General features: G+C 44.1%; 1 protein-coding gene across 3 annotated transcripts in view; it reads right to left on the minus strand.

Annotated features, from left to right (window-relative positions):
• The window catches only part of CDK19 (cyclin dependent kinase 19), a 1,741,514-nt gene that overhangs the window by 1,396,276 nt on the left and 319,496 nt on the right, over positions 1-25,742 (minus strand). For all 3 annotated transcript variants that reach the window (XM_044066618.1, XM_044066628.1, XM_044066639.1), the window contains exon 3: positions 21,486-21,596. In XM_044066618.1, coding sequence (XP_043922553.1) covers positions 21,486-21,596 — 111 coding nt within the window. The remainder of the gene's footprint in view (positions 1-21,485; positions 21,597-25,742) is intronic.

Here is a 25,742-nt window from a genome sequence, read left to right on the forward strand (position 1 = left end):
CAAGTGTGATGACTGCAGCAGTGTAACACGATGAACATCCTCCAAACACTTGACCCGACCTAGTTCGGCGTCAGCTTTAAGGGCAGATCATGCCTACTAAACCCGGTGGACTTCGAGACAGTCACCAAGGCCATAGACGAGGGAAACGTGACTCACACAGCCTACCTTGATCTCACCGGAGGCGTTCGACACCATTCCTCACTCGGGTACTATAGAAAAACTCACCAGCCTGAACATAAACCCCTACATCACAACTGGCTTACAGACAGAACTCACACGGTAAGAGTAGCGGGCTCCAGGTCCGACTCTAAACCAGTCACAAATGGTGTCCCACAAGGCTCGGCTCTGGGACACCTACTGTTCGGCATATATTTCTCAGAAGTACAGGCAAACACAGAGGACTATGGCTAACCAAGTTCGCCGATGACTGCAAATTGGGAGCCATAATTGACTCTCCGGCTGACACGGACATCCTTCAAAAAGGCCTTACTGAGAGACACCTGGTGTCAAAGTCATGGCCTCAAGCTAAATACCAAAAAATGCACAGTCATCCCATTTGGGAAAAACAAAACACCCACAAATTACCACACAGGTGGCAGCCCCCTTAATACAGAAGAGGTAATAAGATCTGGGGACCCAGGTAGATAGTAATTTCTCCTTTGACAATCATATTGCCAAAGTAGTTAAGAAATCCTTCTATGTGGTCCATATAATTACTAAGAGGTTCGCATCTAGAAATAAAAAGGTTACAGTGCCTCTCTACTCGTCACTCATCAGACCCATCATAGAGTACAATGCCCCATTTGGGATGTACCTTACAAGACACTAACAGCTGGAAAGACCACAAAAGCACCTCACCAAGAGGATTACTGGCCTCAAACATATGTCCTATGCAGCCCGACTGAAAAAACTCCGGCTGTACTCCATGGCATATCGCTTACTCAGAGGTGATCTCTGCCTGACTTACAAAGCCATGTCCAACTCAGAATTGATGGACATGCTCCACCTAAAGAAATCCAAGTAACTGCGAGCCACCGCTCTAGTGAGCTAAACCTCGCCACAACAATAAATAGAACATGCTGGAGGGATAGATTCCTGTCACAGAGACTCCCCATGCTTTGGAACAAAATTCCTAACCACATTAGGCAGAGCCCCTCACTAACACTCTTCAAGAGAAGCCTTGACGAGTGGATGGGTAACAGAAAATACATCCCTGGGATCACTTCATTGGCTCTGCTTGACAGAGGCTCAGTTAATTAATCAATGGGGTGGTGAAAGCCGACACACTCTGGTTAGGCTTATAAATGCCCTCTAACAGATAGCCTAGTACCTACCTATGAACCTATAACAGTGAATACACTCGAACATCTACATTTATGGTAAGTGTACACAACTGTACTACATTCTTCATGTTTCACTGTTGCAGTCATTACATTTGGGTAGATTCCCAAAGCTATGGTTAGGAGGAGGAATTTAGATTGCATTAGAACCAGCTATAAAGCCCTGCAAGACTGCAATGGCAAAGCCAGCTCTGGATTTAGAGAAAATTGGCAAATGATAATGCTTGGTGAAAGTATGCACAGAACTCAGGTAGCAGCTTCTAGGATGTCCCTGGTAAAGACGCCTCTGAGAAAGGCTGTAGAGGTAAATGCAGCCCTGGTGGAGTGAGGTCTGATCCCCTGGGGGATAGGTTTTCCATGATGCTTATAGCAGAAATGAATGCAATGGCCTATCCATTTAGAAATGGTTTGCTTTGAAATAGCCTTCCCCTCTGCCCCTGCAGCAAATGCCACCAGCAGTTGTTCAGATTTCATTTGAGGTTTAGTCCTGTCCAAGAAGAATCTACGTTGTCTGTGCACATCTAAGGAATGCAGTATCCGTTCTCCTTTATTCTGTGGATTGGGAAAAAAGGTTGGCAAATGAATAGACTGACTAAGAGCCACACTGGATACCACCTAGGGCATGAAGGATGGATTGGTTCTGAGGGTCTGCATGAAAGATGATGAAAGGCTCCACTGCCATAAGGGCCTGTAATTCAGATACCCTTCTAGCTGAAGTGATTGCTAAAAGGAAAGCTGTTTCCAAGAAAGAAATTTTAAGTCTGCAGTAGCAGCTGGCTTGAATGGAGGTCGAGTGAGTTTCTCCAAGACAAAGTTAAGGTCCCAGGCTGGGGTTGGAGCTCTCCTGGGTGGTCTCAAATTGTTGGCCCCTCCAAGGAACTGCTTGAGCAGTGGATGAGAGGGGAGGTTCTGTGCTGAAATGGGTGAGGTGTGGATTTTAATGGAGTAAAAACACAGACCATTAATCTCAGTTAAAGTATTGTAAAATCGGAGGTAAATTGGGCGCTGCTGTGCTCATCCCTTGAGATTGGTTCCAGGCACAGAATCTTTTCCATTTTTCAGCATAAGATTTTCTAGTACTAGGCCTCCTTGCTTCTAAAATGATACCCATCACAGGTTTACTGAGGGATGGTAGAGGAGAAATTATGTAATTAGCCAGGCTGCAAGGTTCAGAGTTAGAAGCTGAGGGTGCAGAATCTGGTTCTCCTGCTGAGACAACAGGGAAGGAGTCTGAGGCAGGTGCCATGGGGATAACCATGACACACTGCACAGGAGGGGGTACCAGTGTTGGCATGGCCTGTCTGGAGCAATCAAAATCATCCTTGGTTTGTCCGGTTTGATTTTTAGTAGTACTTTGGAAAGCAGAGGCGGGGGGGAGGCATAGACTGATAGGTTTTACCAGCTGAAGGACAGTGCATCCACTTTCCAGGCTTGCTGGTGGGGAGTCCTTGTGCAAAATCTGTCCAATTGGTAGTTCTGGGGGGAGGCAAACAGGTCTATATCTGGGCTCCCCCATTTGCTTGTCAACATGTTGAAAATCCTTGGTTCTAGTTTCCACTCGTGTGGGTCCATGAGGTTTCTGCTTAGTCCATCTGCCAGTGCACTTAATTTTCCTGGCAGGAATTGAGCTTGTAGGTGCACCTGGTAGCTCAAGGCTGTGTTCCACAATGCCATGGCTAGTCTGCAGAGGGGGTAAGAATGTGTACCCCCCTGCTTGTTTATGTACCACATAACAGTGGTGTTGTCCATCTTTACCATAAGTTGTCCTGAAAGAATGTGGCCCTTGAAGGCTGTCAGAGCATTCTGTACAGCTAAAATTTCTTTTTGACTGATATGCAGGTGCATTTGACTTGGATTCTATTTACCCTGAATGTACTTCCCTGTCAGGTGAGCACCTCATGCATAGTCTGCTGCGTCTGTTATGATTTGGGCGGCAGGGGGAGGTGTGAAAGGAAATCCCTTGTTTTGGTGGCAGGCCTCTGCCCACCAAAGGAATTTTAGGCGTAGGCAAGGTATGATACAAATCATTGCTTCTAGATCCTGAGAATGCAGACACCATAGGCTTTTTAGATACCACTGTAGTTTCCTCATATGCAGTCTTGCATATGGAATTAGAAAAATGCAGGAGGCCATGAATCCCAAGGCTTGCAGTATTTGTCTTGCAGATAGCAGGTTTTTTGTGGCCACTTGTTTGAAGTAGGTTGTCAAATGAATTTGTTTCTCTGGCGTGAGGTAAGCCATCTGGGAAGTTGTATTCAAGCTTGCTCCCAAGAATATAATTTGTTGACATGGTACCAGGTGCAATTTCTTTTCGTTTATGGTGTACCCCAGACAAGTTAGAATCCTTTGTAGAAAGGCCAGATGATTCAAAAGTATGTCCTGGCTTTCTGCCTGAATTAGACAATCGTTCAGGTATGGGTATATATGAATATTTCTTTGCCTGCAAAATGCAATAACTGGAGCTAGGCATTTTGTGAATACCCTGGGCGCAGTAGATAAGCCAAAGGGCAGCACAGAGAACTGATAGTGCATGTAGCCTGCTTTGAAGCGTAGGTATCTTCTGCAAGATTCCCTGATTGGGATGTGCAGGTGTGCTTCTTTTAAATCTAGTGTTGCCAACCAGGCATCTTTGCCTAGCATAGGAAGTAATTGGTGAAGAGTCAGCATCATGAATTTTGGAATTTCCAAAAAGGTGTTTAGAGTAGACTGGTCCAGGATAGGATGCCATGAATTGTCTTTTCTGGGTACTAGGAAAAGTCTCGAGTTGAAACCTTGCCCCTTTTCCTCTTCCGGTACCAGTGGAATAGCCCCCATGCTTAAGAGAAAGTACTCGTTTTTGGGCCTCTGCCCACTGATTTGGGGGTAGGTCTGGCCACCCGTTTGGTGTTGGCAACGTGTGGAAGTGAAATCTGTAACCCTGGGACACTATATTTAAAACCCATTTGTCCTGGGTAATGAGTTCCCAGTTCCTTGCATGAAGAGAAATATTTCCCCCCAAAGGGGCAGTCAGTTGATAAGTGCTTGGAAATTTTAAACGGAAGTCATTGAGACAGTTTACCATAGGGAGGAGTCTTATTACTCCCAGATTTGGAAGAGGAGGCCCCCCACTGCTTAGTCCTGTGTGTCCCCTGGGACTGAAACCTGGGTCTTTTGCTGTGTCTGGGTTTGACTTGAGAAGACCTGGAAGGGGCTGGAAAGGACCAATTCTTAGCGGGCCAGTGCCTACTAAATCTAGGAGGCTGAACTTGTAAGAAATCTTTAACAGTTTGCATAGAATTAGCTTTATCTTCCATCTTTCCAAGAACTTCTTCAGCCTTGTTGCCAAACAGGCGGTCCTGATTTAAGGAAGCATCCAACAATTTAGCTTTAACATGATCAGGCAAGGATTACTCCTTTAACCAAGCATGCCTTCTGAGCACAGACCCAGTAACAGAAGCCCTGCAAGAGGCTTCCAATGAATCAAAACCACATTGCAAAATATGCTTTCAAAGTTGTTCAGCAGAATGCATTAAATCCTGTAATTATTTTCCACATAGTCAGGAATCATCATTTTCTGTTTAAGCAATCCAATAAAATGTTGCTGATACTTTAACATATGAAACTGGCAGTTTAAAGCCCTAATGGCCAAGGCTGCAGAAGTGTAAACCTTACACCATCTATCCAGCACCCTGTCTCTATCAGCAGGGGTAGGATTTTTAGCAGTAGAAGCCTTAATGCCCTTGGGCCCCTGTGAAATAGTCTCTAGATCAAGGAACTTGTGGGACTCAGGGACCCTGTAGTATCTGTCAGGTATTCTGGGAGCAGGAGGCAAGGAATCAGGGGCCAAACTAGATTCTGAAAAAGCATAATCAACAATGTCTAGTACAGGAGGAATAGCGAAAGGCCTATGCTGAGGTAGGAGTAAGAAATCCCTAAGACTCTTTTTTGAATCACAAAAATCCTGGCTTTCCCAGTGGAAATGCTCCCTTAGAGTATGCAAAGTTTCCCCAAAAGAAAAATTCTCTGGAGGGGAAGCAGAGGGAATGGAGTCCTCTGCATCAGAATCCTCATAAGTACATAAGGGAAAATCCAGATCATCAGAAAAAACAGAATCTTGGTCAGAAGATTCATAAACAACTTCAGTCCTAGGCCTCTTAGAAAGGGGGGGTTGGCTAACCCTGATTAGAGTTATTAAATCTTCAGCCATTCTTATTTGTTTTTTAGGCGCAGAGTCCTGAGCATGTGGCCTGGGCTTCGGTTTTTTAGGCATGGTTCGAGATTTAGGCCTAAGTGAAAAAGGAGGTGTCGGTTTAATATGCAAGTCCGTAGGCCTGAATACACCCTCAGAAGCCAGTGCCTGCACAGCAGCTCTGGACCCACCCAAGGTAGAGACATCCGTGGGTTCCATAGTTGAAGCATCTCACGGCATACCGGACTCCAAATGGGTCTCAGTAGAGGCCTGCAAATCAGAAGTAGTGGGTATCTGGGGCTGCGAAAGCACCTCACTGAGTATCGGCGAACTGGCGACTGGCTTAGGAGAAGCGTTGTCAGCAGTTTTGGACCTTGGCAGCCTGTCTCTGTCTTTATCTTTGCATGTTTTTGGAATCCCGGTAGTCGGATGGCTAACCGACATTTCTGGATAATTAAACCAAGAACCAAAATATTTAGAGGCAAAAATATACAGACCACGGATAGTGCGCTGATTAAATAAAGCACAAAACCAACAGCAAGGTACGTCGTGGTCAGGGCCTAGACAAGGAATACAGTACGAATGAAAATTTTTATGAGGTATTTGCTTTCCACAAGTAATTATTAACTTTTACTGACATCGGTAAGGAGCAAGAAAACGTTTCCCCAACGGGGTACTTGGCTTTAGTTGAAGACTTTGGTTCTGAAACTCGAATTAGTTGAAGACTTCGGTTCTGAAACTCTAAAACGAAAAGTTGGCAGACTGGCACTTGCGAACTGCTTCTGCTTTGGGCACCGCACGGCAAGAAAGACTGCAGTAATGGCGTTGGCTGCAAGTTTTATACTCCTGACGACCTGACATCATGGAAGAAGGGACAGCAACCGACACAGGACCTAAGACTTTGCTAATCAGGCCGACTGAGGGCTATCTGCAAGCAGATAATGCAAATGTAATGACTGCAACAGTGAAACAGGAAGAACATCTGAAATGCTGGGACCCTGCTCTAAACCTTGGGTAACTTCCGCGGGGGACTGTCTGATAGGGATATGCAGCCAGGCATCCTTCAGATCTAGGGTCACTAACCAGACTTGTGACAGAAGCATAGGTAGTAGTGTTTGCAGGGTCAGCATCTTGAATTTTGGAACCAGGAGGAACAGATTCAGGGTGGAGAGGTCTAGCATAGGGTGCAAGGTGCCCGCTTTTCTGGGAACTAGGAACAGTCTTGAATAAAATCCTTTTCCGGGCTGTTCCTTTGGTACAGGTTCTACAGCACCCTGGGCATACAGCTTTCTGATCTGATGAACAGTTTCTATCTTCTGATTTGCAGGGACATCAAGACAGCCTGACCTTTATGGCTTTTCTTTGAAATATTATCTGTACCTGCTGGCAATAATTTTCAGGATCTATAGATCTGAGGTGATTGCCTGCCAGTTTCAGAGGAAGAGGGAAAGTCTTCCTCCTAGCCTGTTTGGTGACATGTGGGGCAGAGCAGAGGGGAGAGAGTCACTGAGTCCTTGGTGAAGGGAATGGGCTTAGAACTCCCTTGCCTAGGAAAAGCAGTGGACCACTGCCTGGGCCTTTGTTGGCTATGGGACTTGTCTCTGCATCCTTTTCCCTGGACTGGTTTTGTCTGAGAGGGAAAGGACCAGTGTTTAGTGGGAAGCTTCTGCTGAACCTGGGAGGTTGCACCTGTAAGAAATCCTTGACAGTTTGCATGGACTTGGCTTTGTCCTCCACTTTCTTAATGATCTCTTCCACTTTAGGTCCAAACAACAGGTCTTTATCTAAATGTGTGTCTAGCAGTTTGGATTTTACCTGGTCAGGCAAAGGCTGATCCCTTAACCAGGCACGCCTTCTAATGTAAAAGCAGCCCTGGTAGAAGCTTCTAAGGCATGAAAACCACAAAGCAAGGAGTGTTTGGCTACCTAAGAGCTAGACTGTATTGTGTCTGTTAATTCTCTGGTAGTACTATTGTCAGGAATGGAAGATGACGTCTGTTTAGAGGACATTCTGCTGGAATTTCAGCATATGAAATTGACAATTTAAGGCTCTTACACCTGAAGTGGCTGAGGCTTATACCTTTTTTCCCATTCTGTCTAAAGCTCTACTTTCTTTGTCAGCTGGGAAATTTAGTAGCCTGGCATTGCAGCAAAGGCTGCTTGGAAATTTATTTTCTTTTTGTAGCTGAAAGAAGGAAGAACCAAGGAACTGGGTAGTTGCTTAAATGTGAAGATGAAAAAGATGCCTGAATCCCACAGAAGCCAGGCAGCAGTAGTCTGTGAAACAGGTAAGTATTAAAAAGTCTGTTTTTCCATCAAAAACAAGGTGAAAAGCACTCTGACTTAACTCATTCCCCAAAAGTAATTTAACACAACTTTTAGACATGAATTACTAGTTTTAACAATGTTTTCCCCTCGAAACTAATACTCTTAATATAAAGTCACTAAATGTCACATGGCAGTCTATAAAAATACTTTTTTTTCCTTGCTTAAAAGTAATACTTCTACAGAAACAAATCTACCAAAAAAATTAAAGAAAAACTTTGTCAGAAAATAAGACGTGGAAGTTTTTTTCACAAAAGGGGATTTATCTGCCCAGTAATGGGGAAGCTTTAGCCAATCAGTCTTTGAAAGCCCACAAGACCAGTGGTCTTTGGCAGCAGGAAAGCCCTGAAGGGCTTGAACCACTCTTCAGTTCTGCTCAAGCTGGTTAATGGTTTGGGCAAGTGGAAGTTGCCCTTAAGCTTTGGAATCTATCCAGCTGTTCTAATCTTAACTGGATACTACCCATATAGCAAAGGCAACTGCAGCAGTGATCCAATGATAAGCATTGGTAATTCACTGGACCACAGGTCTATGAACACCAATGCACACCTGAAAGCAGCGAAGCAAAATGCAACAGATGTACCTATGCAGGTAAAACTCTACACAAAAATCATCCAAGCCCAACTGCATTCACACATGCCTTCTAAAAGCAAACTATCATCCAGACTCCTAAACTAGGAGAGTAATCATGCAAGGGATCCAATTACACCCTCCCAAATACAAGCAGACAGACACACAGGCAGACAGACCGATACCTCCACAAATTCATAAAGATAAGATTCCTTACCAATCAAATAAACTGAGAACAATATACAGTGGATATAAAAAGTTTACACACCCTTGTTAAAATGCCAGGTTTTTGTGATATCAAAAAATGAGACCACAATAAATAATTTCACAACTTTTCCCACCTTTAATGTGACCTATAACATGTACAATTCAATTGATAAACAAACAAATCTGTTTTGGGGAAAAAATAAAAACGCACAATAAGCTGGTTGCATAAGTGTGCACACCCTTAAACTAATATTTTGTTGAAGCACCTTTTAAATTTAACTACAGCATTCCGTCTTCTTGGGTAGGAGTCAATCAGCATGGCACATCTTGACTTGGCAATATTTGCCCACTCTTCCTTGCAAAAGCACTCCAAATCTGCAAGACTGTGGAGGCATCTCTTGTGCACAGCCCTCGTCAGGTCACCCCACAGATTTTCTATTGGATTTAGGTCTGGGCTCTGGCTAGACCATTCCAAAATTTAAATTTTCTTCTGGAGAAGCCATTCTTTTGTTGATTTGGATATATGCTTGGGGTCATTGTTGTGTTGAAAGGTGAACTTCCTCATCATCATCAGCTTTCTAGCAGACGCCTGAAGGTTCTGGGCCAAAACTGACTGTTATTTGTTTTTCTACAGCTGGAACTCGGGCGCAAATCCAAAGTATATTTGTGTACACTTACCATAGATGTAGATGTTAGAGTGTATTCACTGTCGCAGTCATCACATTTGGGGTATCTGCTTGCAGTAGCCCTCAGTCGGCCTGATTAACGAAGTCTTGGGTCCTTTGTCAGTTGCTGTCCCTTCTTCCGTGACGTCAGGTCATCAGGGGTATAAAACATGTGGCTGACGCCATTACATCAGTTTTTCTTGCCCCAGATGTCAGGTGTCCCCATAATGGGAAGCAATAAAATCTATAAATATACAAGGTTATACCTCCAACAAAAACGCAAATACACCAAAAAGCTTTTGAGCATTGTAAAGGAGAGTAGAGGTATAGCCAAAAAAAGTAAGGGGGCTGGAGGGAGGGCAACCAGGACTGCAACAGTGAATACACTCAAACATCTACATTTATGGTAAGTGTACACAACTACACTATGTTCTTCGTGTTTCACTGTTGCAGTCATCACATTTGGGTAGATTCCCAAAGTAAGGATGGGAGGAGGAATTTAGATAGCATTAGGACCAGCTAAAAGACCCTGCAAGACTGCAGTGGCAAAACCAGCTCTGGATTTAGAGAAAATTGGCAGATGGTAATGCTTGGTGAAAGTATGCACAGAACTCCAGGTAGCAGCTTCTAGGATGTCCCTGGTAGGGACGCCTCTGAGAAAGGCTGTAGAGGTAAATGCAGCCCTGGTTGAGGGGGGTCTGATCCCCTGTGGGATAGGTTTTCCATGGTGCTTGTAACAGAAATGAATGCAATGACCTATCCATTTGGAAATGTCTGCTTTGAAATAGCCCTCCCCTCTGCTCCTGCAGCAAATGCCAGCAACAGTTGTTCAGATTTCCTTTGAGATTTAGTCCTGTCCAAGTAGAATCTAAGTTGTCTGTGCACATCTAAGGAGTGCAGAATCCATTCCCCTTTGTTCTGTGGATTAGGAAAGGGTTGGCAAATGAATGGACTGATTAAGTGCAACACTGGATGCCACCTTGGGCATGAAGGAGGGATTGGTCCTGAGGGGCACCTTGTCCGCATGAAAGATGAAAGGCTCCACTGCCATAAGGGCCTGTAATTCAGATACCCTTCTTGCTGAAGTAATTGCTAAAAGGAAAGCTGTTTTCCAAGAAAGAAATTTTAAGTCTGCAGCAGCAGCTGGCTCAAAAGAAGGAAGAATGAGTTTCTCCAATACAAAGTTAAGGTCCCTGGCTGGAGTTGGAGCTCTCCTGGGTGGTTGTAAATTTTTGTCCCCTCTGAGGAACTGCTCGAGCAGTGGGGATGAGGGAAGAGGGGAGGTTCTGTGTTATAATGACCTGAAATGGCTGAGGCATGAATTTTGATGGAGGAGAAAGACAGGCCCTTGAGAAGCATCTCAGTTAAGTATTGTAAAATCTGAGTAAATTGGGCACTGCTGTGCTCATCCCGTGAAACTGGTTCCAGGCACAGAATCTTTTCCATTTTTCAGCATAAGATTTTCTAGTACTAGGTTCCTTGCCTCTAAAATTACATCCATCACAGGTTTACTGAGGGATGGTAAAGGAGAGCTTAGGTAATTAGCCAGGCTGCTAGGTTCAGTGTTTGAAGCGGAGGGTGCAGAATCTGGTTCTCCTGCTGAGACAATAGGGTAGGAGTCAGAAGCAGGTGCCATGGGGCCAACAGTGACACACTGCACAAGTGGGGGGTAAAAGTGTTGGCGTGGCCAGTCTGGTGCAATCAAAATCATCCTTGGTTTGTCTTGTTTGAGCTTTAGTAGTACTTTGGGGAGCAGAGGCAGATGAAGAAAGGCATAAACTGATAAGTTTTTCCAGCTGAAGGACAGAGCATCCACTTTCCAAGCTTGTTTGTGGGGAGTCCTTGTGCAAAATTTGTCCAACTGATAGTTCTGGGGGGAGGCAAACAGGTCTATATCTGGGCTCTCCCATTTGCTTGTCAACATGTTGAAAATCCTTGGTTTCAGTTTCCACTCGTGTGGGTCCATGAGGTTTCTGCTTAGTTCATCTGCCAGTGTATTTAGTTTTCCTGGCAGGAATTGAGCTTGTAGATGCACTTGGTAGCTCAGGGATGTGTTCCACAATGCCATGGCTAGTCTGCAGAGTGGGTAAGAATGTGTACCCCCCTGGTTATTTATGTACCACATAACAGTGGTGTTGTCCGTCTTTACCATTAATTGTCCTGGAAGAATGTGGTCCTTGAATGCTGTCAGAGCATTCTGTACAGCAAACATTTATTTTTGACTGATATGCATTTGCATTTGACTTGGGTTCCATTTGCCCTGAATTCACTTCCCTGCCAGGTGAGCCCTCCCCATGCATAGTCTGATGCATCTCTTGTTAGGGTTTGGGCGGCAAGGGGTAGTTTGAATGTTAGTCCCTTGTTCTGGTGGCAGACCTCTGCCCACCAAAGGAACTCTAGGCGTAGGCAAGGTACGACAGGAATCATTGCTTCTAGATCCTGAAAATGTTGACACCATAGGCTTTTTAGATACCACTGTAGTTTCCTCATATGCAGTCTTGCATATGGAATTAGAAGAATGCAGGAGGTCCTGAACCACAAGACTTGTAGTATTTGCCTTACAGATATAGCAGGGATTTTGTGGCCACTTGTTTGAAGTAGGTTGTCAAATTAATTTGCTTCTCTGGCATGAGGAAAGCCATCTGGGAAGTTGTATGCAAGCTTGCTCCCACAAATATAATTTATTGACAGGGTACCAGGTGTGATTTTTTTTTCATTTACGGTGTACCCCAGACAAGTCAGCACCCTTTGTACAAAGGCCAGATGATTCAAAAGTATGTCCTGGCTTTCTGCCTGAATAAGACAATCATTCAGGTATGAGTGTATTTGAATAGTTCTTTGCCTGCAAAATGCAATAACTGGAGCTAGGCACTTTGTGAATACCCTGGGCACAGTAGATAAGCCAAAGAGCAGTGCAGAGAAAGTACAGTTTTGTACCTACCATAAATGTAGATGTTAGAGTGTTCACACTGCTGCAGTCATCACACTTGGGTTATCTGCCGTCAGGCGGTCCCGCAGTCGGCCAGAGTTCCAAAGTCTTGGTCCGGCGCCGGCTGCTGTCGCTTCTTCCCTGATGTCAGTGCGACAGGGGTATAAAAGAGGCAGCCGACGCCATTTTCTTCAGTTTTTCTTGCCCCAGATGTCAGGTGCCCCCAAATAGGAAGGCAATACATAATCCTAAGTAAATTACATCAGTAGAAAACAATAGCTACAGCTGTAAGCAAATACACCATATAGAAATACATCTTAAGAGATTGTATAACCAGGGAGCTATAGATAAAACCCAGGTATGAAGAGGGGAAGGTGGGAGGGTAACCTGGACTGCAGCAGTGTGAACACTCTAACATCTACATTTATGGTAGGTACAAAACTGTACTATGCTCATCGTGTTACACTGCTGCAGTCATCACACTTGGGTTGAATCCCAAAGCTAAGGCTGGGCGGTTGGTACTAAACAGGGTTTGGAGAAGCTAGTAGGCCCTGCAAAACTGCAATGGCGAAGCCAGCTCTGGTTTTTGAGTATAGAGGTAAGTGGTAGTGCTTGGTGAAGGTGTGCACTGAACTCCAAGTTGCAGCTTCCAAAATATCCTTGGTTGGTACCCCTCTGAGGAAGGCTGCTGATGTTGCTGTAGCCCTGGTGGAATGAGGCCTAATGTTACCAGGTACAGGTTTCCCATGGTGTGTGTAGCAAAAATGGATACAATGTCCTATCCATTTTTAAATGGTCTGTTTTGATATAGGCTTTCCTTGAGATCCTGCAGCATAGGATACAAAGAGCTGATCAGTTTTTTTGAAAGCCTTTGTTTTATCCAAGTAAAAACGTAATTGCCTGTGAATGTCCAAAGAGTGTAGGAGCCTTTCCCCCTTTATTCTGGAGGTTTGGATAAAAGGTGGGTAAATGAATGGTTTGGTTTAGAGCCACACTGGATACTACCTTTGGCATAAAGGAAGGGTTAGTTCATAAAGAGACTCTGTCTTGATGAAAAATGATGAAAGGCTCCACTGCCATTAGGGCCTGTAGTTCTGAGACTCTTCATGCTGAAGTTATTGCTAGCAGCAGGGCAGTTTTCCATGATAAAAATTGTAAATCGGCTGAAAAAGCTGGCTCGAAGGGCGGTAGTGTAAGTTTTTCCAAAACAAAATTGAGGTCCCAAGTTGGTGTTGGTGCTCTCCTGGGCGGTCTTATGTTCTTAGCCCCTCTGAGGTACTGTCTTAATAATGGATGTGAAAAAATAGGAGGATCCGTGTTGTAATCAGCTGAAATAGCTGAAACGTGGATCTTTATAGATGAAAAGGAAAGGCCTTTGTGCAACATCTCAGTTAAATATTGCAGAATCTGAGGAATATTTGGGACAAGAGGATTTTGGCCTTTAGTCTGGTTCCAGGCGCAGAATCTTTTCCATTTGTCTGAGTAGGTTTTCCTGGTGCTGGGTCTCCTGGCCTCCAGAATGACATCCATAAGAGCTGTAGAGAGACGTGTTGACTGGATGTTTAGATAATCTGCCATGCAGCCAGATTTAAAGTCTTGAGCTGGCTGTGTAGAATCGGATTGTTTTGCTGAGTCAGCAGGTGAGGAATTTGAGGTAAAATCCATGGTGGGCCTGGAGTCATGTTCCTTAATATTGGATACCAGTGTTGGCGTGGCCAGTCTGGAGCAATGAGCATCATTTGTAGCCTCTCTAATCTGGCTTTTAGTAGCACCTTTGCCAGAAGAGGCAGTGGAGGAAAGGCATACACTGTTAGTGTTTTCCAACTGAATGAGAGGGCGTCCACTTTCCAAGCTAGTGCGTGGTATTGTCCTTGTGCAAAACTTTCGCAGTTGGTAGTTTTGGGAGGAGGCAAACAGATCTATGTCTGGGCTCCCCCATTTTTGAGTTATCATTGTGAATACTTGTGGGTCTAGTTTCCACTCGTGGGGATCCATGATATTTCTGCTTAGTTCGTCTGCCAAAGTATTTTTCTTTCCTGGAAGGAATTGTGCTTGTAGTTGAACTTGGTAGGTCAGTGCTGTGTTCCACAAGGTCATTGCTTGCCTGCATAGGGGGTAGGAATGTGTGCCCCCTTGTTTATGTACCACATCACTATGGTGTTGTCCGTCTTTATTAGAAGTTGTCCTGGATGTAGGAGGTCCTTGAAAGCTGTTAGGGCATTTTGTACAGCTAGCATCTCTTTTTGATTCATGTGGAGATGCATTTGATCAGCAGACCATTTGCCCTGAATACATTGTCCTGCCATGTGTGCTCCCTAGACGTAATCCAATGCATCTGTTGTTATTGTTTGCCTGGCTGTGGGCAAGGCAAAAGGCTGACCCTTGTTGAGGTGACATGCCTGAGCCAACCATAGAAACTCCTGTTGAAGGCAGGGAATGAGTGGTATTATTGTTTCCAAGCTGTGGCTGTGTTGAGTCCATACACTTTTCATGTACCATTGTAATTTCCTCATATGCAGTTTGGCATATGGTATTAGTAGTATGCAAGATGCCATGAATCCCAAGGCCTGCAGAATTTTTCTTGCAGGGAGTTGGGTCTTTGTTGCCATCATTTTGAAGTATTGAGTCAGTTGTCTTTGCTTGTCTGGCGTGAGATAAGCCATCTGGGCCGTTGTATTTAAGCTGGCACCCAGGAATATTATGTCTTGTGAGGGCACTAGTTTTGACTTCTTTTCGTTTACTGTGTACCCTAGGCAACTTAGTAGGTTTTTTACAAACGCCAGATGTTTTAAAAGAATGTCCTTGCTTTCTGCTTGAATAAGGCAGTCGTCCAGGTATGGATATATTTGGATTCCTCTTTGTCTGCAGTATGCAATTACTGGTGCCAGGCATTTTGTGAAGACCCTGGGTGCAATAGATAAGCCAAAAGGCAGTGCAGAGAATTGGTAATGAGTTGTACCTGCTATAAATCGGAGGTATCTTCTGCAATTTTGTCTGATAGGGAGCATGTCCCTGAGGTCCAACGTTACTAGCCAAGCCTTCTTGCCCAGCATGGGAAGAAGGTGCTGTAGTGTGAGCATCTTAAATTTGGGTACTTCCAGGTATGTGTTTAGAATTGAAAGGTCCATAATGGGTCTCCAGGCTTTGTCCCTTCGGGGAACCAGAAAGAGCCTCAAGTAAAATCCTTGTCCTTGCTCCTGTGTAGGAATCTGTTGAATGGCTCTCATGGCCATGAGTGCTGTAATTTGTCTTTGAGCCTCTGCCCATTGATTTGATGGCAGGTTTGGCATTCCTTTTATCCTTGGTAAAGTGTGAAAGTGGAACCTGTATCCTTGAGTTACAATATTTAGGACCCATTTGTCTTTTGTGATGATGTGCCAATTGTCTGCAAAAAGTGCAAGTTTTCCTCCCAAGGGAGCTGCCAAGAGTGATTTGCTTGGCAGTCTGAGGGGTAAGTCATTGTGATTGTCTTCTGATAGTTTGAGACCTGTCTTCTCCTCCTTTCTGGGTTGTGGCACCCCATTGTCGTGGCTTGTAAGAGCCTTGTGGCTGACATCTGCCCCTTGGGCGTCTGTATTTGCCCCTCTGTGATCTGTCAGAAGTTGGAAAGGACCAGTTTTTGGTTGGCCAATTTCTGCTAAAACGAGGGGGTTGAACCTGTAAAAAATCCTTGACCGTCTGCATAGATTTTGCCTTAGCCTCCATTTTCTTTAAAACCACTTCTGCTTTCACACCAAATAAAACATCCTGCTGTAAGGGTGCATCCAATAACTTTGCTTTAACAAGATCAGGTAAAGTTTGTTCTTTTAACCAAGCATGCCTACGAATGACAAACCCTGTTACAGCTGCTCTACAAGAAGCTTCCAATGAATCAAATCCACATTGCAAAGTATGTTTTCCCACTTGTTGTGCTGCATGCAACAAATCTTGCATTTCCTTGTAATCAGGCTGCTCTGTATGAGTGCTCATTTTTTTGTTTTAATTAAGACATTAAATATTGTTGATATTTCAGCATGTGAAACTGGCAATTTAAGGCCCTCATAGCTAGAGTAGCTGAGGTATATACTTTCTTTCCCCATCTGTCTAGTGCTCTACAATCCCTTTCAGACGGTACAGGATTTTTAGCAATAGAGGCCTTAACCCCTTTGGGACCCTGGGAAATGGTTTCTGGGTCAGCAACAGGGCTTTTATATAGGAATTTATGTGAGTCAGGGACTCTGTAGTATCTGTCTGGTTTGGCTGGTGCAGGAGGTAATGAATCTGGGTTAAGGCTAGATTCTGAATAAACATCATCCACAATGTCTAACACAGGTGGAATAGCAAGGGGTCTGTGCTGGGGTAATCCTGGCCTTCCCAGTGGAAATGTTCCCTCATGGTATGTAAAGTTTCCCCAAAAGAGTAGTCTTCTGGGGGAGAAGCTGAAGGAATAGACTCTTCAGCATCAGAGTCTTCATAAGTGGGAAAAGAGTACTCCTGTTCCCCAGAAGAATCTGAGGAAATGGAAACCTGGTCAGAGGAAGCGTAGTCCTCCTCCTGTCTAGGCCTTTTGTCAGGTGGGGGATGGGAACCCCTGATTAGGGTAATCAAGTCTTCAGCTGTCTTAAGCATCTGTTTCTTAGGCATGGGGCCATGTACTGGAGACTGCTGTACAGGCTTCCTTACTTTTAAAGGAGTTTTCAGTTTTGCATAGGATTTAATAGTAAGTGTAGTCGGTCTGAAGACACCTTCAGCAACTGACGGCCATTCAACTGCACCAGAATCCCCTTCAGGCATGGAGTCGGAAGGGCCTAAAGATAAAGGCTCTGGAGGCCCTGCAATCTCCGCTTGGGAGTCGGATGCAAGCTGGGGTTCTAAATCAGCGGTAGTCAGGGGCTGCGTAGGCGCCTCACTGAAAACCAGAGAACCGACGACTGGCCTAGCAGAGGCCTCGGTGTCTGGTTTGGGTCTCGGCTGCCTGTCCTTATCTTTGCGCTTTTTATGCATCCCGGTCATCGGTTGCTCCGACGTCATAGTATAATTTAATTTTCTACCAAAATAATGTTGGGCGAAATCAAACAGACGTTTAATAGTTCGTGTGCTAAACCTAGCACAAAACCGACAACCTGTGATGTCGTGGTCTGGGCCTAGGCAAGGGATACAATAAGAATGAAAATCCTTATGAGGTATTTTCTTCCCACAAGAAATGCAATTATTAACTTTTTCTGACATCGGTCTGAGGCAAGAAAAGGTTCCCCAATGGGGTACTTAGCTTTACTGAAGACTTCAGTCTGAAATTCGATTTGAAAATCTCAGAAGTCGGCCGACCGGCACTTGCGAACTGCTTCTGCTTCAGGCACCACGTGGCAAGAAAGATGGAAGAAAATGGCGTTGGCTGCCTCTTTTATACCCCTGTCGCACTGACATCAGGGAAGAAGCGACCAAGGCAGCCAATACCGGACCAAGACTTTGGAACTCGGGCCGACTGCGGGACCGCCTGACGGCAAATAACCCTAGTGTGATGACTGCAGCAGTGTAACACGATGAATATCTAATAGTGCGTGTAGCCTGCTTTGAAGCGCAGGTATCTTCTGCAAGAGTCCCTGATTGGGATGTGCAGGTATGCTTCCTTTAGATCTAGTATTGCCAACCAGGCTTCTTTGCCTAGCATAGGGAGCAACTGGTGAAGAGTCAGTATCTTGAATTTTGGAATCACCAAAAAGGTGTAGACAGGTCCAGGATAGGACACCAGGAATTGTCTTTTCTGGGTACCAGGAATAGTCCTCTTCTGGTACCAACTGAATAGCCCCCATGCTTAACAGAGAAAGTACTTGCTTTTGGGCCTTTGCCCACTGATTTGGGGTAGATCTGTCCACCCGCTTGGTGCTGATAATGTGTGGAAGTGAAATCTGTATCCCTGAGACACTATATTTAAAACCCATTTGGTCCTGCGTAATGAGTTCCCAGTTCTTTGCATGAAGAGCAATCTTTCCTTCCCAAAGGGGCAGTCAGTTGAGAAGTGCTTGGAAGTTTTAAAAAGTAATTGTGACAGTTTACCATAGGGGTGTATTATTACTCCCAGATTTGGAAGCGGGGGCCCCCCACTGCTTAGTCCTGTGCATACCCTGGGACTGAAGCCTGGGAGCTCTGCTGGATCTGGGTTTGGACTGAGAAGGTCTGGAAGAGGCAGTAAAGGACCAATTCTTGGAAGGCCAATGCCTACTAAATCTTGAAGGTTGTACTTGTAAAAAATATTTAACAGTTTGCATAGATTTAGCTTTTTCCTCCATCTTTTTAAGAACTTCTTCTGCCTTGTTGTCAAACAGGCAGTCCTGGTTTAAGGGAGCATCCAGTAATTTCGCTTTAACATGATCTGGCAAGGATTGCTCCTTAAGACAAGTATGCCTTCTAAGTACAGACCCAGTTACAGCAGCCATGCAAGATGCCTCTAAAGAATCAAAACCACATAGCAAAGTATATTTTCCAACTTGTTCAGCTGAAAGCAGTAAATCCTGTAAATCCTTATTTTCAGCACAAACAGGAATCAACATCATTTTCTGTTTAAGCAATCCAATAATATGCTGCTGATACTTTAACATATTAATTTAAGGCCCTAATGGCCAAAGTTGCAGAAGTGTATTTCTTCTTACCCAATCTATCCTGCACCCTGGAGTCTCTAACAGAGGGGTAGGATTTTTGGCAGTAGTAGCTTTAATGCCCTTGGGTCCCTGTGAAATGGTCTCAGGATCCGCAGTAGGATTTTTTAAAAAGGAACTTGAGTCAGGGACCCTGTAATATCTATCAGGTTTTCTGGGAGCAGGAGGTAAAGAGTCAGGGGCCAAGCTAGATTCCGCAAAGGCATCAACAATGTCTAATACAGGAGGGATGGCTAAAGACCTGTGCTGGGGCAGGAGTTGAGAAATCCCTAAGCCTCTTTTTAGAATCAAAGAAATCCTGACTTTCCCAATGAAAATGCTCCCTGAGAGTATGCAAGGCTTCACCAAAAGAGAAATCCTCTGGAGGGAAGCAGAGGGAATAGAGTCCTCAGCATCAGAATCCTCGTAGGTAGATAAGGCTAAATCCTGGTCATCAGAGGAAACAGAAAATTCAGAATCCTGGTCAGAAGTATCATAAGCAAACTCAGTCCTAGGTCTCTTAGAGGGGGAAGGTCTTCAGCCATTCTTATTTGTTTTTTAGGCATAGAGGCCTGACCATACAGTCTGGGCGTCGGTTTTCTAGGCATGGTTTGAGTTTTAGGCCTTGAAGAAGATGGCATCGGTTTAGTACACAAGTCAGTAGGCCTGAATACACCCTCAGAAGCCGGTGCCTGCACAGTGGCTCCAGACCCATCCAAGGTAGAGACATTTGCAGGTTCCACAGCTGAAGCATCTCCCGGCATACCGGACTCCGAATGGGTCTCAGTAGAGGCCTGCGAATCTGAAGTAGTGGGTATCAGGTGCCTCACTGAGTACCGGCGAACTGGCAAATGGTTTAGGAGAAGCGTCTTCGGCAGCTTTGGACCTAGCCCACCTGTCTCTGCCTTTATCTTTGCGTTTTTTCAGAATGTCGGTAGTCGGATGGCTTACCAAAGACATATCAGGATAAGTGAACCGAGAACCAAAATATTTAGAAGTGAAAATATACCGACGACAGATAGTTCGTGGTTTAAATAAGGCACACAACCGACAGTGAGGTACGTTGTGGCCTAGGCAAGGAATACAGCATGAATGAAAATCTTTATGAGGTATTTGCTTTCCACAAGTAATGCAATTATTTACTTTTACTGACATTGGTTTAGAGCAAGAAAAAGATTCCCCAACTGGGTACTTAGCTTTTAGTTGAAGACTTCTGTTCTGAAACTCGAAAATGAAAATTTCAGGAGTCTGCCGACTGGCACTTGCGAACTGCTTCTGCTTCGGGCACCGCACAGCAAGAAAAGGGGATGTAATGGCGTCGGTGCATGTTTTATACCCCTGACGACCTGACATCACGGACGAAGGGATAGCAACCGACGCAGGACCCAAGACTTTGTTAATCAGGCCAACTGAGGGCTACTACAAGCAGATAACCTAAATGTGATGACTACAACAGTGAAACACGAACATCCCCAATGCATGAAACTGCCACCACTATACTTCACCATGAGGATGGTGTTCTTTTAGTGATGCGAAGTGTTGTTTTTGCGCCAAACGTACCTTTTGGAATTGTGGCCAAAAAGTTCAACCTTGCTCTCAGACCATAACACATTTTCCCACATGCTTTTGGGAGACCTGATGTATTGTTTTGCAAATTTTAGCCAGGCCTGGATGTTTTTCTGTGTAAGAAAAGGCTTCCGTCTTGTAACCCTACCCAATAGTCCGGACATATGGAGAATACCGGAGATTGTTGTCACATGTAGTACACAACCAGTACTTGCCAGAAATTCCTGCAGCTCCTTCAATGTTGCTGTAGGTCTCTTGGCAGCCTCCCTGACAAGTTTCATCTAGTCTTTTCATCAATTTTGGAGGGAGGTCCAGTTCTTTGCAACAACACTGTTGTCCCACATTTTCTCCACTTTTTAATGACTGTCGTCACTGTGTTCCATGGTATATACAATGTTGTGGAAATTTTTTTCTACCCCTCTCCTGACTGATATCTTTCAACAATGAGATCCCTTTGTTGCTTTGTAAGCTCTCTGCAAACCATGGCATTTGCTGTAGCAGGCAACTGAGTAAACGTCAGGAACATCCTACTAGGACAGCTGAACTTTATTTGGGGTTAATCAGAGTCTCTTTAATTGATAGCAGGTGTGTACCCAAGAAGACTGAATACTGTAATTAAACTAATACTTTGTTGAAGCACCTTTTGATTTAAGGGTGTGCACTTAGGCAACCAGTTTATTGTATTTTTTATTTTTTTATATTTTTTCCACTAACAGATGTTATTTTTCAATTGAATTGCACAGGTTATAGGTCAAATAAAAGATGGGAAAAGTTTTGAAATGATTTACTGTGGTCTCATTTTTTTTACATCACAAAAACCTGGAATTTTAACAAGGGTGTGTATACTTTTTACATCCAATGTATAGGTATACCAGGTTTCTTAAAGACCATTGATCAGTTTTTATCATTAAATAAAAAAAAAAATAAGCTTCCAGTGTTGGACATTCTTCTGTTACACAGAAGTGATAAAGAATTTTCCTTCCAGATAGGTTCATAGGTTAATAGTTACTGGTGGGCTGTTCTGCTAATTACTCTAGGAACAATGTCACATCACTTTCTGGAAGAAGACACATGAACATATTTTAGTACATAAGTTACTGCTTACCCATAAATCATGTTCTGCGTAATCAAAAAGAAGCCACACTTTTCTGTCACTGTGAGAAAGGAAAACCCTCTGTAATGCTATCACATTCGGATGCTTCAACTCTCTAAGAAGCTATGAACAAAAACACAAAAATGACTTTAGTTACTCAGAACTCTGCTGCATTTTACCATGGTTCAAATGTACAGCAATAAGAAAACAATATTTAAGGGTATCTAACCTAGCTAACATACTGCTGTTAATATATTTTAAAAGCTATATTACATGAGGTTTCAGTGGCATAAGAAAGTACAGGTGTGTACACTTACCATAAATGTAGATGTTCGAGTGTATTCAATGTTGCAGTCATTACATTTGGGTAATCTGCTGGCAGGTTGCCCTCAGTCGGCCTGAATTCCAAAGTCTTGGGTCCTGCGTAAGTTGCGGTCTCCTCTTCCATGATGTTAGGTCGTCAGGGGTGTAAAACAAGCAGCCGACACCATTTTCTTTAGTTTTTCTTGCCCCAGATGTCAGGTGCCCCAAAAAGTTAGCAAAAATATATATACATGCAACAATACAAACTACGTTCATCTAAAAGCAAATACACCACATAGGTTGTAGAAGAGAGTGAAGGAAAGAAACTCCAGAATGAAAGGGGGAATGGCAGGAGGGTAACCTGGACTGCAACAGTGAATACACTCGAACATCTAAATTTATGGTAAGTGTACACAACTGTACTATGTTCTTCGTGTTTCACTGTTGCAGTCATTACATTTGGGTAGAATCCCAAAGCTATGGATGGGAGGCTGGAGCTAAACAGCATTAGGGGAAGCTATAAGGCCCTGCAGAACTGCAGTGGCAAAGCCTGCCTTGGACTTAGAGTAGAGAGGTAAATGATAATGCTTTGTAAAGGTGTGAACAGAACTCCAAGTAGCAGCCTCTAGAATGTCTTTGGTTGGTACTCCTCTGAGAAAAGCTGCTGAAGTAGCTGCAGCTCTGGTGGAATGAGACCTAATGCCCTTGAGCAAAGGTTTGCCATGGTGTAAGTAGCAGAAACGAATGCAGTGGCTTATCCACTTTGAAATAGTCTGCTTTGAAATAGCCTTTCCTTCTGATCCTGCAGCATATGTCACTAGTAATTGCTCAGTTTTTCTTAGAGCTTTAGTCCTGCTCAATTAGAATCTTAGCTGTCTGTGTACGTCGAAGGAATGCAGAATTTTCTCCCCCTTGTTCTGTGGATTTGGATAAAAGGTTGGCAGATGAATAGTTTGGTTAAGAGCCACATTGGAAATCACCTTGGGCATAAATGAAGGATTGGTCCTCAGAGACACCCTGTCTGGGTAAAATATGATAAAAGGCTCCACAGCCATGAGGGCCTGTAGCTCTGAGACTCTTCTTGCTGAAGTAATTGCTAGGAGCAGAGCTGTTTTCCATGATAAGAACTTTAGATCTGCAGTAGCAGCTGGTTCAAAAGGAGACGGGGTGAGCTTAACACATAACTGAGGTCCCATGCAGGTATTCGTGATCTTCTGGGAGGCCTTACATTTTTGGCTCCTCTAAGATATTGCTTTAGTAAAGGATGAGAAAAAATTGGTAGCTCTGTATTGTAATGAGCCGAAATGGCAGAGGCATGGATTTTTATTGATGAGAAAGATAGGCCTTTGTCAAGCATCTCAGTCAAGTACTGTAATATCGGAGGAATATTTGGTTTTGCTGCATCAGTTCCTTGTGCTTGATTCCAAGCACAGACTCTCTTCCATTTATCAGCATAAGATTTTCTAGTACGTGGCCTTCTGGCTTCCAAACTTACATCCATCACAGCTTTACGGAGAGGTGTTGTTTGCATAACTACCTGATTAGCCATGCTGCCAGGTTCAGTGTTTGGAGCTGATAGTGCAGGATCTGGTTGTTTTCCTAGGACAATAATTGAGGTCTTTGAGGTAAGGTCCAAGCTGGGTATTGAGACAAGTTCCTTAGGATTGGGTACCAGTATTGGCAGGGCCAGTCCGGGGCAATTAGTATCATTTTTGGTTTCTCTTGTCTGACTTTTAGTAGGACCTTGGGAAGAAGAGGCAGAGGAGGAAAGGCGTAAACTGATTGGCGTCCACTTTCCATGCTTGTCTGTGATAAAGCCTTGTGCAGAATCTTTTCAATTGATAATTTTGAGGAGAGGCAAATAGATCTATGTCCGGGCTCCCCCATTTCTTTGTTATCATGCTGAAGACTTGTGGATCTAGCTTCCACTTGTGAGGGTCCATAAGGTTTCTGCTTAAATCGTCTGCCAGAGTATTTTGTTTTCCTGGCAGGAACTGAGATTGAAGATGTATTTGGTAAGTCAAAGCTGTGTCCCACAGTGCCATGGCTAGTCTGCAAAGGGGGTATGAGTGCGTGCCCCCCTGCTTGTTTATATACCACATAACCATGGTGTTGTCCGTCTTTATCAGTAGTTGTCCTGGATGAAGTAAGTCCTTGAAGGCTGTCAGGGCATTTTGAACAGCTAACATCTCTTTTTGGTTGATATGCAGATGCATTTGTTTTGGGGTCCATATGCCCTGAATGCAACTTCCTGCCAGGTGGGCCCCCCATGCATAATCTGATGAGTCTGTTGTTAAGGTTTGGCTGGCAGGGGGTAGAGTGAAGGCCCGTCCCATGTTTTGGTGACATGCCTTTGCCCACCATAGAAACTTCTGTTGTAGGCAGGGAATGAGAGGAATCATTGTTTCCAGACTGTGACAATGTTGACTCCATAAACTTTTTACTTTTTAGGTACCACTGAAGTTTCCTCATATGCAGTCTTGCATATGGAATCAGTAGGATGCAGGATGCCATGAACCCCAAAGCCTGCAGAGTTTGTCTTGCAGATAACTGGGTTTTTGTTGCCATCAGTTTGAAGTAAGTAGTCAGTTGCCTTTGTTTGTCTGGCATGAGGAAAGCCATCTGTGCAGTTGTATTCAAGCTTGCACCCAGGAATGTTATCTTTTGAGAGGGTACCAGTTGTGATTTATTTTCATTTATTGTGTACCCTAGGCATGTTAGAAGCCTTTTCACAAATGCCAGGTGCTGAAGAAGAATGTCCTTGCTCCCTGAATGAGACAGTCGTCCAAGGATATATTTATATACTTCTTTGTCTGCAAAAGGCAATTACTGGTGCCAGGCACTTTGTAAAGACCCTGGGCGATGTAGATAAACCAAAGGGCAGTGCAGAGAAGTGGTAATGCATTAAGCCAGCCTTGAAACGGAGGTATCTTCTGCACGATTCCCTTATTGGGACATGCAGGTATGCCTCTTTTAGGTTTAATGTCACCAGCCAAGCATTCTTGCCCAGCATGGGCAGAAGCTGCTGCAAAGTTAGCATTTTGGAATGTCCAGGAATTTGTTCAAAATTGATAAATCCAGTATTGGCCTCCAGGCCTTGTCCTTTCTGGGTACCAAGAACAGTCTTGAGTAAAAACCTTGCCCTTTTTCCTGTTCTGGTACTAGCTGAATAGCCCCATGAGGGACGTAACCCATTTCTGTGCCTCTGCCCATTGATTTTTTGGCAGATCCGGCCAACCATTTGCCATTGGCAGAGTATGGAAATGGAATCTGTATCCTTGTGATACTGTGTTTAGCACCCACTTGTCCTGAGTTATTAACTGCCAATTTTGAGCAAAAAGTGCTACTTTCCCCCCTAAGGGTGCTGCCAAAAGGCAAGTGCTTGGTGATGGCAGAGGGAAGTCATTGGGACTGTTTTCTGTAGGGTTGCGCTTTATCTCCTCCAGATTTGGAGGTAGAAGCACCCCACTGCTTTGACCTGTAAGAATCTTGTGCCTGGTATCTAGAACCTTTAGGGCGTCTGGATTTGCCCCTTTGAGCTCTGACGGACACAGGAAAGGACCAATTTTTTGTAGGCCAATGTCTACTGAATCTTGGTGGCTACACTTGTAAGAAGTCTTTTACAGTTTGCATAGACTTAGCTTTGTCTTCCATTTTCTTTAAAACCTTTTCTGCCTTAATACCAAACAGAGTATCATGCTGTAAAGGTGCATCCAGTAATTTAGCTTTAACATGATCAGGCAAATTTTGCTCTTTTAGCCAGGCATGCCTCCTAATCACAGATCCAGTAACTGCGGCCCTGCAGGAGGCCTCTAAGGAATCAAAACCACATTGCAAGGTATGCTTTCCAACTTGTTTAGCTGCATGCAATAAGTCCTGCAATTCTTTATTTTTTGCACATTCAGAAATCAACATCATTTTCTGTTTCAGCAATCCCATAACATGTTGTTGATACTTGGGCATATG

Source organism: Protopterus annectens, chromosome 1.part0 (genome assembly GCF_019279795.1).
Source record: "Protopterus annectens isolate FY-2018-M chromosome 1.part0, PAN1.0, whole genome shotgun sequence".
Classification (NCBI taxonomy): Eukaryota; Metazoa; Chordata; order Ceratodontiformes; family Protopteridae; genus Protopterus; species Protopterus annectens.